Consider the following 14,246-nt stretch of genomic DNA (forward strand, 5'->3'; position numbering starts at 1 on the left):
AGAAGAAGCCATAAAAATATGAAATCAAAATACAAGATGAAAAAAGAGGAAAATGTTGAGTAAAGAGAATAATAATAGAAGTATAATGAAATGTATGAGGATTGGTGTTGAAAGTGAAGGGTATTGATAGGTCTGGGGTCCCACAAGCCCCCCGGGCTTGGGCTAGCCGCTGGAACGAAATTTTTTTTTTTCCCCCCTCGCCTCGGGCTCGGCTGGCCCGTTGGACTTGCTCTAAGAGTAAATGAGTGGAGTTGCTCTTAGGAAGAATGCTATTTAGGTGATTGCACATCTCATACTAATTGGAATGGCAGTGATGGCCTATTTTCAGATCTCACATGCTATTCCTTTGATCAGGTAAGAGGCTGCTGGGCCGTGATGATGAAGATGTCAAATCTTTGTTTAATTAAGAATTCTGAAGTGAAATTTGTGCAATTTTGTAACACAGAGAGAATTGGGCAGGCTGATACTAACCAGGGAAGGCAAGAAAGGGATCTGTCTGAATACATGTCTGCCTACGAAACTTGTTTAAAAGATGATTCATACATCAGAAATATTTAAACCATAACAATTAACACCATTAAAATTACAAAGTGACTCCCAGTATCACGATATCGTCTTTAACTACAGCAAATAGTGGTCCATTTTACATAGCAAAATGTGATAACTGAGCTCTCTGCATCCCTCTTTAAATGACATAACTTTGCCTAATCAACATCTAAAAATGTGAACTTTCAATACAATGTCATTTCTCTCAATGAGCTCAAATATACAAACATCTCCTTCCATCAAACAATTTTCCTTCACAAATTCACACCAGCCACCAGAAAGTTTGGCTCCTGATCCTTTAGTATGACCAATCAAATTCACAGGCCACGATCTCTCTCTGACCTGAAGAGTCACGGTTTGCTTCCTCTTTTTGACGAAACTCCGGGCAAATGTAACTGGTACATGCTGCATAAGATGGATATATGGAAATGAAACTCTATACAAACCGAGTGAGTATTAGTAAATAAGTAATGTAGGTGATTTAGAACTAGTACATAGACAACGTGTATATATATATATATATATAGAGCTTACTTCTGGTATTTATGTTTGAAGCAAAGTTGTATAAGTATGTAGAACCTACCAATATCAGGCGTGTTGACCCCAGAGTGACTCTGAAGGATGGATTCTTTGGGGTGAACCTGTTAGCAGCTTCAATAGCCCTTGAAGATGAATTTAAAGGCCTTTGAGTAACCTGCCCACCAGTGTTCAACCTTTTGTACTTGCCTACAGTACAAGAAACAAAATATAATCTGAATTCCTTAACCTTAATTTTGGGAATTTCTCATTCTGGTGGACTAACCAATTTCAAGAGGAGGATCAAGAGAGCAAGACACACCATTTTCATAATTTGTGGTGCAATCAATTTCAACTTTAATCATGGGGTTTCTCCTTTTCTCAACTCGATCAATTGCTACTCCGCCATGGCCTGTGTTCCCCAAAAATTACAGAAAAAAGAACCAGAATCTGTGTAAGTTGCAATGCAGACATAATGAGCATATATTCACAAAATGTACAGATTTACCTGGTGACAAGGGACAATCTTCAGCATCGTTGGTGCGATAAAAGAAAACTTTAAATAAACCTTCATTGCAGTCGATCAACACAAAAACACACACATCACCGACTTTCAAATTATTGTCCCTTGCAAACGCCGACCAGCCACGCTGGAATCGAGCTATTGAAGTTTCATACTTGAATTCGACAAGCCAAGTTCTTCCATCTAAAATCTTAAGGATTATGTTACGTGCACGCTTCTTGACAAGATGTCTCCTTGCAAACTTGGATGGCAAATGCTGAAGCGAAAAGGAAATTAGGAAAATATATATATAAGATTTTTTTTTCTTTTTTTGAAGAGAAACTAGTTACGAATTTGCTCTTTGAGAGGGAAGTGTCTTTGCTTAATCTTTTCTCACACTGACATCTAGAAATAGGAGTTAGCAGAGTGTTATATGGAAAGCTTACCAGGTAACCTCGGTGGATATAAACCGGTTGAATGGCAACCAAGAAATAAGGATATTCAGATTCGAAAGCATTGGCTCTCTGAAGAGCCAGAGCTTTTTCACTTTTAGTCAATGGATGCGTCCTCCCAAGGAAAATTCGAGTGCTAGATGAGCCTCCAAAATCTTTCATTGTTGGCATATCATTCTCTCCTGTTAAAATAAGGTTGTATCTTAATTTTTTTGGTAGATAACACAATATAGGTAAACAATACAAGACCAAATATAACATTACGTACTTTTGATTTCTCCTCTGGCATGGCCTGACTCATCATCATCATCATCATCTTCTTCAGAATCAGAATCAGTTTCTTCCATCTCGGGCTTAGGATATTCAATTTCTGTAGCAGTTTTATCAAATATGAACACAGAGAAGTTGGAGTTCCCTTCATATCCAAAGACTAGCGAATTACCATAGTCAAGAGAACACAACTTTGAGAACTCTGGCCAACCCTTGTCAAACCAAACCCAACCATCGTTGGATCTTCTGAGTTCTATTTCCATTTCTGCTCCACTTGGAAGCTTAAGATGTACTGGACTTGATAAATTCTCTCCATATCTCATCAAAAACTTCATTGGAATTTTCTGCAGAACAGAACATGTTAAGAGAAAACATTCTAAGCATAGTAATAGAGAGAGAGAGAGAGAGAGAGAGAGAGAGAGAGAGGTGCTTACAATTCTGGTCTTTTTAGAAGTCTTATCTAGAATGATCTTTAAGAAATGGGGTATGGAAGCTGGACTGTCATGAAGAGAAGCCATGTCTGAATTAACTCCAAAGCTTGGTTGAGTTTTACGGGAAAGCTTGCTATTGGATGTAAAAAAGCTCTAGTCCTGGAATGAAGAACAAAAATCCGCTCTGTTCTTAGTTCACTACGAAGTGAAGTGACTACATTGAGTTGATCTTAGTTCACTACGCTCGAGAAGGAGTCTAATAATTTCAATCAACTCAACAGTAACTATTTATTTATTTTATTCATATTTAGTTATCTCTTCATTTTCTTTTCTCTTTTGAGATTCCATTTATCAGTTAATTAATTGAGATGCCCTCAGACTAGAGTTGATCAAATTTCAAGACCGAAATCAAGTGATTGTCTTGTTTAGGAAGAGCACATCGCATTTGCACATCACTTTACAATACTTTTCAATCTTCGAGGCTTTTCAAAAATAATGCCAGCTATGGATGTGAAAAGACCATCCAAATCCATCACCCTCTCTGTCACCCTCTCTGTCAAAAACTCAAAGGGTCCTGTGTTCACTTCTCCATCCGCCGGCTCAAACGGAAAATCGATGGTCCTATACTTGTTGTCCGCCAATTTACGCGCCGGATCACAATAAGGGTTGACATCAATGGTATAGAATAAACCTCACAAGTTTCAAACCATAAATCTAATACATACCATAGTAATTGGAACAACAAAATAATTTTTATTTTATATCTCCAATGTTGTCTTTCCATGTACAACTACCCAACAAAATGCCTTGCAAATCAATCATACAAAACCAAACACTGCTTAAATCTGCTCGCCAAAAGACACAGAGTTGCTGACCTGAACAATGATGACCTCAAATCTAAGCCCAAAACTGCAAACTCATACAACCAACAGAAGAAAAGAAACTAAACAAAACTGCAAACTCATACAACCAACAGAAAAAAAGAAACTAACTCATAAGTAAAGATGCATCAAACCCCCTCTTAAGAGCAGTACTCCTCTCCTCTGTGAAGAATAAACCTCGCAACAGAGCCTGAAAACACACAAAACCATCTCTCATTTTTTAGATATGAACACAAAATGTAAAAAGGGAAAAGGCAAGCGTTCTTATAATAACCCACATTCAATCCCTCCAAACAGCAGAGGAATAATCCTGTATAAACAATATTAAAACAAAATGCAAAACGAGCAAAAAATTCAAATTTGGAGTAGGTTTTGTAATGATTAAAAACAGAAAGAAAAAAAGTCTGAAAATCCACATTTACGACATGAAAACAAAAAGCATCAAGAATAGAGACAAATGTCCTTACAAGACGCCAAAAGCTCATAGTCCTATAGACCTAGATACACGAGCCAAATATACCAATTTTGAGAATTTACGTGTACCAACCAATGAAAATAAGAAACTAAACTACAAGGAAAAATGCATCATTAATTTTGAGGACATACACATAAAAATATATATATATATATACCAAGAAAAGAGACAAACGATATTCCAAGAAATAAAATTCAGTCCCACTAAGCAGGATACCCATAAGAATTAAACCAAAATACACAAGGCAATAAATTTCCAATTTAGAGCAGAAGCTAAATCATAAGTCAGGATGCAGTAAAACCCCCCTTTCAAACACTATTCCCGAAGAAATTTCAAGAACACTGCAAACTCATACCTGAAATCAGGTCCTATATATGGCTTAGCAGGATCATATCGGAAACAACGGTTGTCATCTCCCGTCTTGGGAACAACCTGGAAAATTTTAAAAAACAGCAACAAAAGTCCAAAAATGAATACCCAGTAAACCCTATAGAACACTTGTTATTGGGTAATTCCCTCGAATTAGCTCTGTTAAGCTATAATTAAAGACAGAAGTACAAAAGGAATATTGATAATGATACTAAAGAAAAAATATTATAATTTTTGGTGAAACAAAATGATAACGATTAGATTAGTCTCTATATCCGAAGAATAAGGATGTATACTAGGAGGAAGTACTTAAGCAAATGTTAAGAAGGTGTTGTTTAGCTGACACCCAAAAATTAGTGGCTATGCCAATAGGTTCCCACCACAGTGGTGGTGGATTCCCCCTCCTCCCATGGCACCTAGGATCGAACCCCAGTAGGGTTTCTTTCCTCCAATGTAACCACACAAAAAAGGAGTGGCTATCAAATATGAGTAACTTAGCCCCAAAATATTGTGCAAGGGCCTTTGCCAGCATCTCCTGATATATCTCAGACCCTGCAATAGCATTCAGAACAAAAACCAAATATCATAAACGAATTATTTTAGAATGAACACAGCTATATCCATAGGTGCAGGACCAGAGAGCAAAATGCATGGGTTCACAGTAGTAAGCTCTGAGGTATACTTCACATGTTCTTTATGCTCCAAATGTATAAATGAAGCCACAATCAGCATATCCTTCGTATTCTCACTGAAATCAGAAAAAATATGAACTCCGTAAATTACTGGCGCATCTTTGAATCTAACAATAAAAGAAAATGCTAATGAATTATGGCCCATTTTCAGCAAGTAACATTTCAGAGTCCTTCACAAGTTAGAGGCACATTAAAAGGACACAAAGCTTTACCTTTATATGTTTTCTCACACTCTGTTTTCAAATAAAATTTTTAAATGACTGCTGCTTCTAATAGCTATCCAATATATGGATATTAAATTGAGTGCACTACTTTCCTTTCCCATGCATACCTCAGCTCAACAACATACTCCTATATTCAAAGGGGAAATTAAGTAGTTGATAGTTTGATCTCAGAAAATGAGGACATTAATTCTAATCTCTCCATTTAAATTCACTGCATCTTCATAAAATGAAATTACCACTAACAAGTGGTAATCCAATTAGTATACATGATAAACATGAAATAATGACAAGTAGATGTCCAATAAGTTCTGTATAGTTCCTGAACTTAAATTGAAATTAAGATCATCAGTCATCAAATTTGATCTCTCTATGTGATAAATCCCCTATGTCCCTAAGTTCTTGTATGAATATGACCTTAGAAAAAAGAAACACTCAGCAATTTTCTAGTAATCAAATAGATAAACACTCAGAGAGCCCAATTAATTACTCAGGTAGCTAGTTTCTAGGTTAAATACTCAATTATTTACTTCCTCCACATATTTCCAGAGCTCCTAATCATTTAGTTTTCAACAAAATGAGTAAGTTTATAGAATCAGACGAGCACTTACAACGATGAAGGCTCCAGCAGCCTCGGTAAGGGTCGGCGATAGTCGAGCAAATCACGGTTGTGAAAGTATATGAGTTGATGAAATTCTTTCACATTTTTGCACGGTTTCTAGACAACCAAAGACACAGAGCACAGATGAAATAGGAGAAGAAGCAAGCCAGAAAGAGAGAGAGGGGGAGAGAGAGATGAAGATTACCAATGAAATTTCTATTCCGATTTTGAGAAATCATATAGGAACTTTGGGTTGCAAATAGCGAATCGAGATTGGAGATTTGCAATGTGCAATTCAGAGAGAGTGAAGAAGAAGATAAAAGACGTGAGAGAAGTTTAGAGCCACTGGAGAGCAAGAGCTTCAGAGAGGAGGCTTCTGATGTCGCGCTTGAGAGAGACGAGGAGAAATGGGGTTCAAAAATGGGCTATTTTATTCATAAAATATAGTCTAGACTCTAGAAGCAGAGAGTAAACAAAACCAAGCGGGTAAGACCCAGTTGTGTAGAGGGAAAAGAGGGAAAAATAAAAAAAAGCTCAAACTGCGTGCAGCGTGCGTATAGCTGAAACAGAAGACGACGTCGCTTTACCTCCTGGGAATTTCGGAAAGTCTGGGGCTTTGTTTGAATTTGAAGCCACTCTCTGCAAAAGCAAGATTTGTAATTGTGACCGGTTCCCTTCAACGGAAGGTCAAGACGGTGCGTTTCGAGCCCTGAAACTCACCTGGCTCGTTGAGTTTCAGTGCAAAACCCTAGAACGACTCAAATCGCACGCAGAGAACTCACCACTCCAAGTGAGGAACGGTTTCGCAGTCAAATGTTGGAAATTTGTTTCGATTTAGTGCTAAATTCCATGCGATTAAATACGAGCGATTGATGCTTGAGATTGTTTAGTGTTTGATCCGTTTGTATGAGTAGAAAATAAGGGAAAAGCTTTTTCTTTTTTTATCAAGGGAAAAATATTTTTCTTTTGTTTTTTAAAATTTGACAAGTTGTCAGTTGTCATGCTTCAAACATATCAAACTGGCCAAGTCAGGAGTGGGTTTGCAGGAGTTAGTTTTCTGTTAGTTAGTTTTTGGGATTGGGCGGGAAAGGGAGAGCATTGTCGTATAAATGTAGCAAAGGTGTTTGATATTAAGTCAGTGAGAAAGACAATAAAGTTTCAGACAGAGGCTTCCCTGCAGCAAGAAAGTCCCTTTATTTTTCATTGTGATCATTCAAGATCACCATGAATGATCACCTTCACCAGTCGGGCTGGTGCATATATAAACAATGTTCATTGGCTAAGTAGTTTTCTTGTATGTCTTTATTCAATTGGTTATCTGAGATTGCCACCTTCTTGTTTGGAAGACATGTGAACTTAGATATTTGCAGAACCCGTTTTTGTTCTTTCAATTTAATAGTGCTATGCAGGTGCTTCTTTCGTATGGTTTGTATGTTTAGCTAGGTTTAATTATTTAGGAGATAAATGTTTTTTCTATTTTATTTTTTACCATTGAATTGTTTCTTGTCTTGGAAAAAGTTAGAGGTTGTCTTCTGTAGATTAAAGATTTAATCTCTTACAGGTAGCTCAAATTGGCCCTCGATGTACTCAAACGGGCTGAATGGTTGGTCATGTGAAGAACATAAATGGATCTGCTTTTCTTGAGTGAGTTTTATGGTGTGGTGAACAGAGTGGCTGAACAATTTGTCTGTTACCTAGATCATCCGTTCTATCATGGCTACCTCTTCTTTTGGTTCTTTAGGCATGTGGATCCGTCCTATTAATTATGTTCTTAAGAGGTGCATTGGTTCAAATTCATCCGTGTTTTTATGGTAGATTGCTGGGAGATTGTGTGACAATCTACTCACCTGTGCTGTATGAGCATGGGACTACTACAGCAAGCCTTTCTTTGTTGCACCAGCCATGAACACCTTGATGTGGAAGAATCGCTTCACGGAGCGACATATCATGTCAACTGGTGAACTTAGAGTGTCACTCATCCCTCCTGTCACAAGGAGGCTGGCTTGTGGGTTTTACGGGAATGGAGCAAAGGCTGAACCCTCTTCGATTTATTATACTGTAAGACTCTTTTTTGAGTTACGAGTTCAACAAAGTGGCAGTATTGTTTAGGAACGAGTATTAGAGCATCTCCAACGCAAACATGTGAGCCTCAAAGCCACTAGCCCATTTAGATATGAAAGGGATGCAGCCATCTGAACCCCATGGGACAACGCCCTTGAAGCATTTGAGGCCTCATTGGAGCCTTTCAAAACTAAGGTAGATTTCTTTCTCCCGGAGTCCAATGTGGTGATACTCAAGTTAAAGGACGCAACATTGAACTCCGAGAGAAACAAGTCTACATTCGCTTTAAAATGCTCCAATGAGACCTCAAATGCTTCAAGGGCATTGTCCCATGGGGCTCGGATGATTGCATGCCTTTCATATCTAAATGGGGCAGCAGCTTTGAGGCTCGGTATTGGGAGTTGGCACTACTACAAAAGTGGTCTAAAGGCACGACCCAAAGATCACAAAAACAAAGTTCATGTCTTTTTGAACTACATTTTACACAAATATATAGTATTTGTGTGATATGTAAAAAAGACACAAAAGTTGTGTCCAATGACAACAGAAGAAGCATGTTTCTTGTTACATATTATGGCTCAGGGCACGAATATTGAATTTTGTGGCATTGTACCGCACACATTCAAAGTACGATAGTCTTTGTTTTTTTTTTTTTTTTTTTTTTTTTTTTTTTTTTTTTTTTTTTTTTTGGGTTCATAATCAAAGTATGATGGTCTATACTCTACCTCAAGTTTCAATACATTAAAAATCTCACCCCATTTGCCATTCTTATACTCAATGCTGATGATTTACATAAAAATGACCAAATCTAAACCAATTGTTGTATTTGTATTATGCATATGAAATCAAATCACTGTGCAAATGATTGGAAATTCCAAACAACATTAGATAATTGTAATTTTGGAAAGTTACAACTGAAAAGTTCGGCCATTGTATATTATTTTAGGATAATTTATTTTAATTATTTAATATATATTATTTTGATATAATAATATGTGAAAATTATGTGTATAATACATGAACTTTGTGTGTATTATTGAAAACTTTCTAAAAACTACGTGTATTAAACATGAAAAATACATACGTACGTGTATTGTATGTTCGCTTTTTTTAAAAAAAACTTGTATTTCATAGAGGCTTTAAGACGTGTTCGAAAAATGGAAGTATTATTAAAAAATACAAATGTATGTGTATAATACTAGTATTAAAGGGGAAATTACTAAATTCTTTATGGGTATAATAATTATGGAAAAGTGAAAAATCCAAAGGAAGTATTATACGAGTATTATACTAAAACAGAAGTATTATTGAAAAATACATACATAGGTGTATAATACGAGTATTAAACGGGAAACACTAAATTCTTTAAACGTATAATAACTATGGAACAATAAAAAATCAAAAGGAAGTATTATATGAGTATTATACAAAAAACGGAAGTTTTATTGAAAAATTATACGTATGTATATAATACGTTTATTAAACAGAAAAATACTAAATTCTTTATATAGAAAATAACTTTGGAAAAGTAAAATTTAAGAGTATAGCTGCGCGATTATACTATTTATTTTTAAAATTTAAAAAAAGGACCAAAGTACAGCCACGCAGCTATACTGTTTGAATATAATATAATTAAACAGTATAGCCACCTGGCTATACTATTTATTAAAAAGAAAAAAGGGATCCGCCTAGAGTTTAGGCCCTCACATAAAGTAAATCCCGATGATTAGAGTCTAACTTAACAAGTTACTTAATCAAGCTTTCAATGTTGATAACAAACATATGAAAGTAACCTAAAAGAAAAATTGTCCTTTACATTCTAGTCTGATCTTGAATGCCATTAAAACACCTTAGGAAAAGTCAGAAAAATTTATCCACATACAATTTTCTTTTTAGATCACTTTCGCCATAATTTGCCCAAGACATGTTTGCCGATTTGTCCCCATAATCCAAACCATAATATGTTTTTCGTGATCAATTGTTTAGGGTAAAATGCTTTTTATTTTGACCAAACTAACAGAATGTGGTAACGTGAGACACAAAAATAAAGCACGGGAGGAACATTTAGTCAATTAAACATTCAAAGGGTAAATTGAGACAAAACGCAAACCACAAGGGCATTTCAACAAATAAGCCTTATACTTGCTAACAAAGACCAAACTCATCTATCACTTGCCCTACATCAAAACAAATACAACAGCTTTTCTTGACTAATTGAGATGGCATTGAGGCAAATGTACTCTAAAACCAAGTGATACTCTTGTTTAGGAAGAATATCACATTATTCTCCAACCAAGGGCATGCATCACAAATTATTCGAAGGTTACAAGTACTTTTTAATCTTCAAGGCTTTTAGAAAATGATGCCAGCATTAATTAATTCCCCACTCTTCCAATCCTCAAATTGACAGGAAACTTCACAGCCTTATTGCCATCTCCACCATCATTCCAAGCTTCCCTAAATGCCGCAATCACATCATCACTCAAAAGCTCAACACCCTTCTCCTTTGCTGTCTGATATGCAGACCATGACCTTATGTATGTGAAAAAACCATCCAAGTCCATCAACCTCTCTGTCACAAACTCAAAGGGTCCTGTGTTATCTTCTCCATCCACTGGCGCAAACGGAAAATCGATGCTTCTATACTTGTTGTCCACCAATTTACGCTGTGGATCCCAATAAGGGTCGACATCAACGGTATAGAATCGATCAAAGACGGTGTCTACGACGTTGTTAACCCGAGGAACTGTATAGCACCACGCAGCAAGGACACCATTGGGTTTTTTCAGCACCCAATTCACGCCTTGGTAGAAAGTAGGGAGGTCAAACCAATGTAGAGCCTGAGCAACGATCACCAAATCTATGCTTGATTTTGGTGCCAATTTTTGTTCAACCTCAGCTATAGACATAACTGCAGGGGTATGCTCATAGCGAATGTTGGGCAGCTTGATTGCAAACTCAAGTTGTTTTTGGCTTGTATCTGTGGCTATGACATTCTTGTAGATCCCAGCTAGCTGAAATTTAATTAGTTTTGAATGAATGCACTTTGGAACACGCACAACTTATTCTATGGAATGACTTAACAATTATTTGGATATGTTTAAGTCCTTTTAATTTCTTATGTTTTTAAAATGGATGTTTTATTATTTAGGTTCGTGCTTCTTTTAGCTATTAACACTCGCATTTCTTAAGATTTTCTCGGTGTTTTCACAAAATTCTGAAATTATTTTCATTAATTTTCATTAATTTATGAAATCATCAATTTTTCAACAGAAAATTAATGAAACAGATTTTGTGAAATCAATTTAAAACCTCTGAAAGTATTTGTGTAATTTATCTTATGGGTTTTGTGAAGAGGATAGAAATGCCTGCAAAAAATAATTTGAAGTCATGGGTGTCTAAAGACAGTTTTGATTTGAAGTGCAAATAAGGTCGAATTTCGAAATATTCAATACGGATTAGGCCCGCCCAAACTAGCATCTTATCATATGGGCTGGCCCACTTTACCTCCAAGAAAACGACACCGTTTCTTTTTCTTATGTGGATTCTAGTTTTTCCCAACTACATTTTTCTCATGTTCGTATGGCTCTGACTTCGAAAACTTAAACACAAGGAAAGGAATGAAACAAAACTCTTGGAAATGAATAGAAACTTCACAAGGAATGAAAGAAAAATCTTAGAAAATAAGAGAAACTTACGGATCCGGCAGCCTGGCCGTTACCGGTGCCGACGTCCCATGCGAGGTCGTGGCAATTGGTCTTGGAGGCAATGTAATCAAAGAGCTCTTCTGGGTAATCTGGCCGAGCCTTAGCATATTGCTTTGATTGTTTGATGAACAGATCCGCCATATTTCTCTATTGAGTTTTTGGTTATTCTTGTGTATACACTTTAATTGGGTGGTTATCAAATTTATATAAAACGGACCACACATTGACTGACCAATCAGAACCAACTTGATTCATTTGGGGGGGGTATTAGGGGAAGGTGCAAATGAAATTGGTTGTGGGAGGTGGAACACTTCAATTTTGGCAACTTCACAGCAAAAACTAAATTTACTTTGATGTCTTTATGCTTTCCATAACACACAATACTGTTGGGAATTTGTATTCTTTCTTTTGTTATCAAATCCAATTCGGACTTTTCTACCCGAAATTGAAGCAACATGTGTTCAATTATTTTTATTTATTTATACTTTTGCGCTCGTGAGAGAATTTTTTATTTTATTTATATTTATATTTATTTTAAAATTAAAAAAAGATAATGGATAGTTATGTTCAATTTTTTTCTTTATTTATATATTTTTATGCACAACATGTGTTTAATTCATTGAAAGTGGGTAACGATTTGGTTTTAACATATTGATGAAGATTTATGTTTTAACTGATTGGGCTGTAAGTTTTTTATTTATTTAATAATTTCGTCACAATTTGGGTAGGAAAAAGGAATTTTGTTCCACCAAAACGACAGAGTATGACTTTCAACTTGCTGCTGCCGTCTCACGCGTAGTTCTCATTCTTTGTTCTTCTTTCTATTCTAATTCATTTGCTGCTGCACATGTGGGTTGCTCTTTTGGGAGGCTTTCCATTCTTCTTTTGGTGATTACGTTTGGCCATGGAGGCGTCACCCATCCCCACGGACACGTTTGGCAGTTGAGGCCACTTCTTTCCAAAAAGAAGCTGCTAGTTCCAATTGCTGCTGGAGTCAAATTGAAAGATCATCTGCAGGTCTCTCAGTTACCACTCTTCTTGCTTTTTATCTAAATTGACTACAGTCTATATGGATTGGCCAAAACACTGTTTTATTCATGACCCTGTATCTTCCAGTTTGTCGTTTCGATTTTGAAAACACCAAAGTATTTTTTTGTTTTTGTTTTTTTCATAATAATTTGGATATACAAGTTGGGAATATGACAGCTGGCCACCCTAGATCATGCACATGTTACAGTGGTGACGAGACTTGTGAAATGCTGATTGGCTGTTCATAATGTATTGTCAATTTGGTTTTTCTTCAATTCCGTATTGCAGGGAAATTCAATTCAATGTTGCTTCTTTTTCAGGTATTAGGAGCAGCATCTATGGTTACAAGTACTGGGAAGCATCCAGGTCAGCTGGAGAATGATGTAACATCACCGGCTGGAACTACCATTGCTGGCATTCATGAGCTGGAGAAGGGTGGATTTCGTGGAATATTAACGAATGCAGTCCTCGCCGCTGCCCGACGCAGCCGGGAGTTTTCACAGAGCCAGTGACAGTGATGTTCTTATATCAGATTAACTTTGGCCCTGCCTTTTAGTAGCTCAGCGGAGAATGTTACAGATTCTTATATATTGTCCCTTGGTACAATCTGCTGAATTAGAGGTTGATTGAAATACTATTTTCAAGATTGGTCTACAGGTAGAATAAGATTAGCAATTAATAATAAAATGTTCTTCTTGATTTTATGTTTATTAACAAAAATCAGATTATATAAATTGGCAGGTTTTGCTGAAAAATCAACTGACCCAATGAACTTTCCTCTTATCTCCATGTTGCCCCAACCAGTATCTAGCCATATTTTGTTGAAGCTCTTCACGCAAGGTCTTAGGGAGCTGATCGGCATAGCACCTGCTTGCCCCCCAATCTCAGCGGTTTGTCCTTGTGCTTCCACTTTATGAGGTTTCTATATCATTGGCTTAGACAAATGAAGACCCTAATAAGGAAAAAAAAAAAAAACATCAAACAAAACATAGCATTTTTGGCCACTGCTGAGGCCCAAGAAATCCATAGTTGGGTCCCAATAAATCTTCGGCCCAATGCGACACATTATTGATAAAAGACCCAATTTGGAGCATGCAAAAGTTCGCCATACACGAGTAACACTCCACGTGCCATGCCAAATAAATAATCCGTCGTGCTAGGAATTGAGATGAAGATTATAAAATGTACTACCTCTACAAATCCATGCTAATTACCCCGTCAAACATCATAATAAATGGAAGTCTCGAGTTGCTTGGGAGCCTTGAAACTCAAGTTCATTTCTTGAGTCCAAACATGTGGGTGAGCATAAAAGAGAGAGAGAAAGTAGCCCAACACCTCAACAAAATAGGCCAACACTTGGTGAGGTTAGCCCATTTATTTGATAAACCAACCCATTGTCAAAGGCATTCAAAGGACCAGGGGATTTTAGCGTCCAGGCTGCCAGGAGGAGGGGCACCCTTCGAACCAGCGTGTATACCCATTTCTTTCCTTCA

The 14,246-nt window shown here is 36.7% G+C and overlaps 3 protein-coding genes across 7 annotated transcripts; 1 reads left to right on the top strand and 2 right to left on the bottom strand.

Annotated features, from left to right (window-relative positions):
- Positions 1–562: 562 nt before the first annotated feature.
- Positions 563–6,815, bottom strand: LOC117636016 (B3 domain-containing transcription factor VRN1-like). Of its 5 annotated transcripts, none has more exons than XM_034370439.1 (10): positions 6,162–6,815; positions 5,967–6,073; positions 5,125–5,190; positions 2,721–4,994; positions 2,285–2,630; positions 2,011–2,198; positions 1,571–1,841; positions 1,349–1,474; positions 1,130–1,272; positions 563–951 (listed from the first exon to the last, which is right to left on the bottom strand). In XM_034370439.1, the coding sequence occupies exons 4-10, from the start codon at positions 2,802–2,804 to the stop codon at positions 709–711; spliced, it is 1,401 nt and encodes a 466-aa protein (XP_034226330.1). In that variant the 5' UTR covers positions 2,805–4,994; positions 5,125–5,190; positions 5,967–6,073; positions 6,162–6,815; the 3' UTR covers positions 563–708. The 5 variants fall into 5 exon arrangements, with proteins under 5 accessions (XP_034226330.1, XP_034226329.1, XP_034226331.1 ...); XM_034370438.1 differs by having other exon boundaries at positions 2,721–3,788; positions 4,429–5,190; XM_034370440.1 differs by having other exon boundaries at positions 2,721–3,788; positions 3,877–5,190.
- Positions 6,816–10,062: 3,247 nt separating this feature from the next.
- LOC117635885 (putative methyltransferase DDB_G0268948) lies at positions 10,063–11,886 on the bottom strand. The gene is made up of 2 exons (XM_034370261.1): positions 11,716–11,886; positions 10,063–11,031 (listed from the first exon to the last, which is right to left on the bottom strand). The coding sequence occupies exons 1-2, from the start codon at positions 11,863–11,865 to the stop codon at positions 10,393–10,395; spliced, it is 789 nt and encodes a 262-aa protein (XP_034226152.1). The 5' UTR covers positions 11,866–11,886; the 3' UTR covers positions 10,063–10,392.
- A 121-nt stretch (positions 11,887–12,007) lies between these two features.
- Positions 12,008–13,479, top strand: LOC117635282. The gene is made up of 3 exons (XM_034369628.1): positions 12,008–12,045; positions 12,453–12,741; positions 13,074–13,479. The coding sequence occupies exons 1-3, from the start codon at positions 12,008–12,010 to the stop codon at positions 13,263–13,265; spliced, it is 519 nt and encodes a 172-aa protein (XP_034225519.1). The 3' UTR covers positions 13,266–13,479.
- The last annotated feature ends 767 nt before the right edge of the window (positions 13,480–14,246 follow it).

The sequence above is a fragment of the Prunus dulcis genome, chromosome 7, assembly GCF_902201215.1.
Source record: "Prunus dulcis chromosome 7, ALMONDv2, whole genome shotgun sequence".
In the NCBI taxonomy this organism is placed as follows: Eukaryota; Viridiplantae; Streptophyta; class Magnoliopsida; order Rosales; family Rosaceae; genus Prunus; species Prunus dulcis.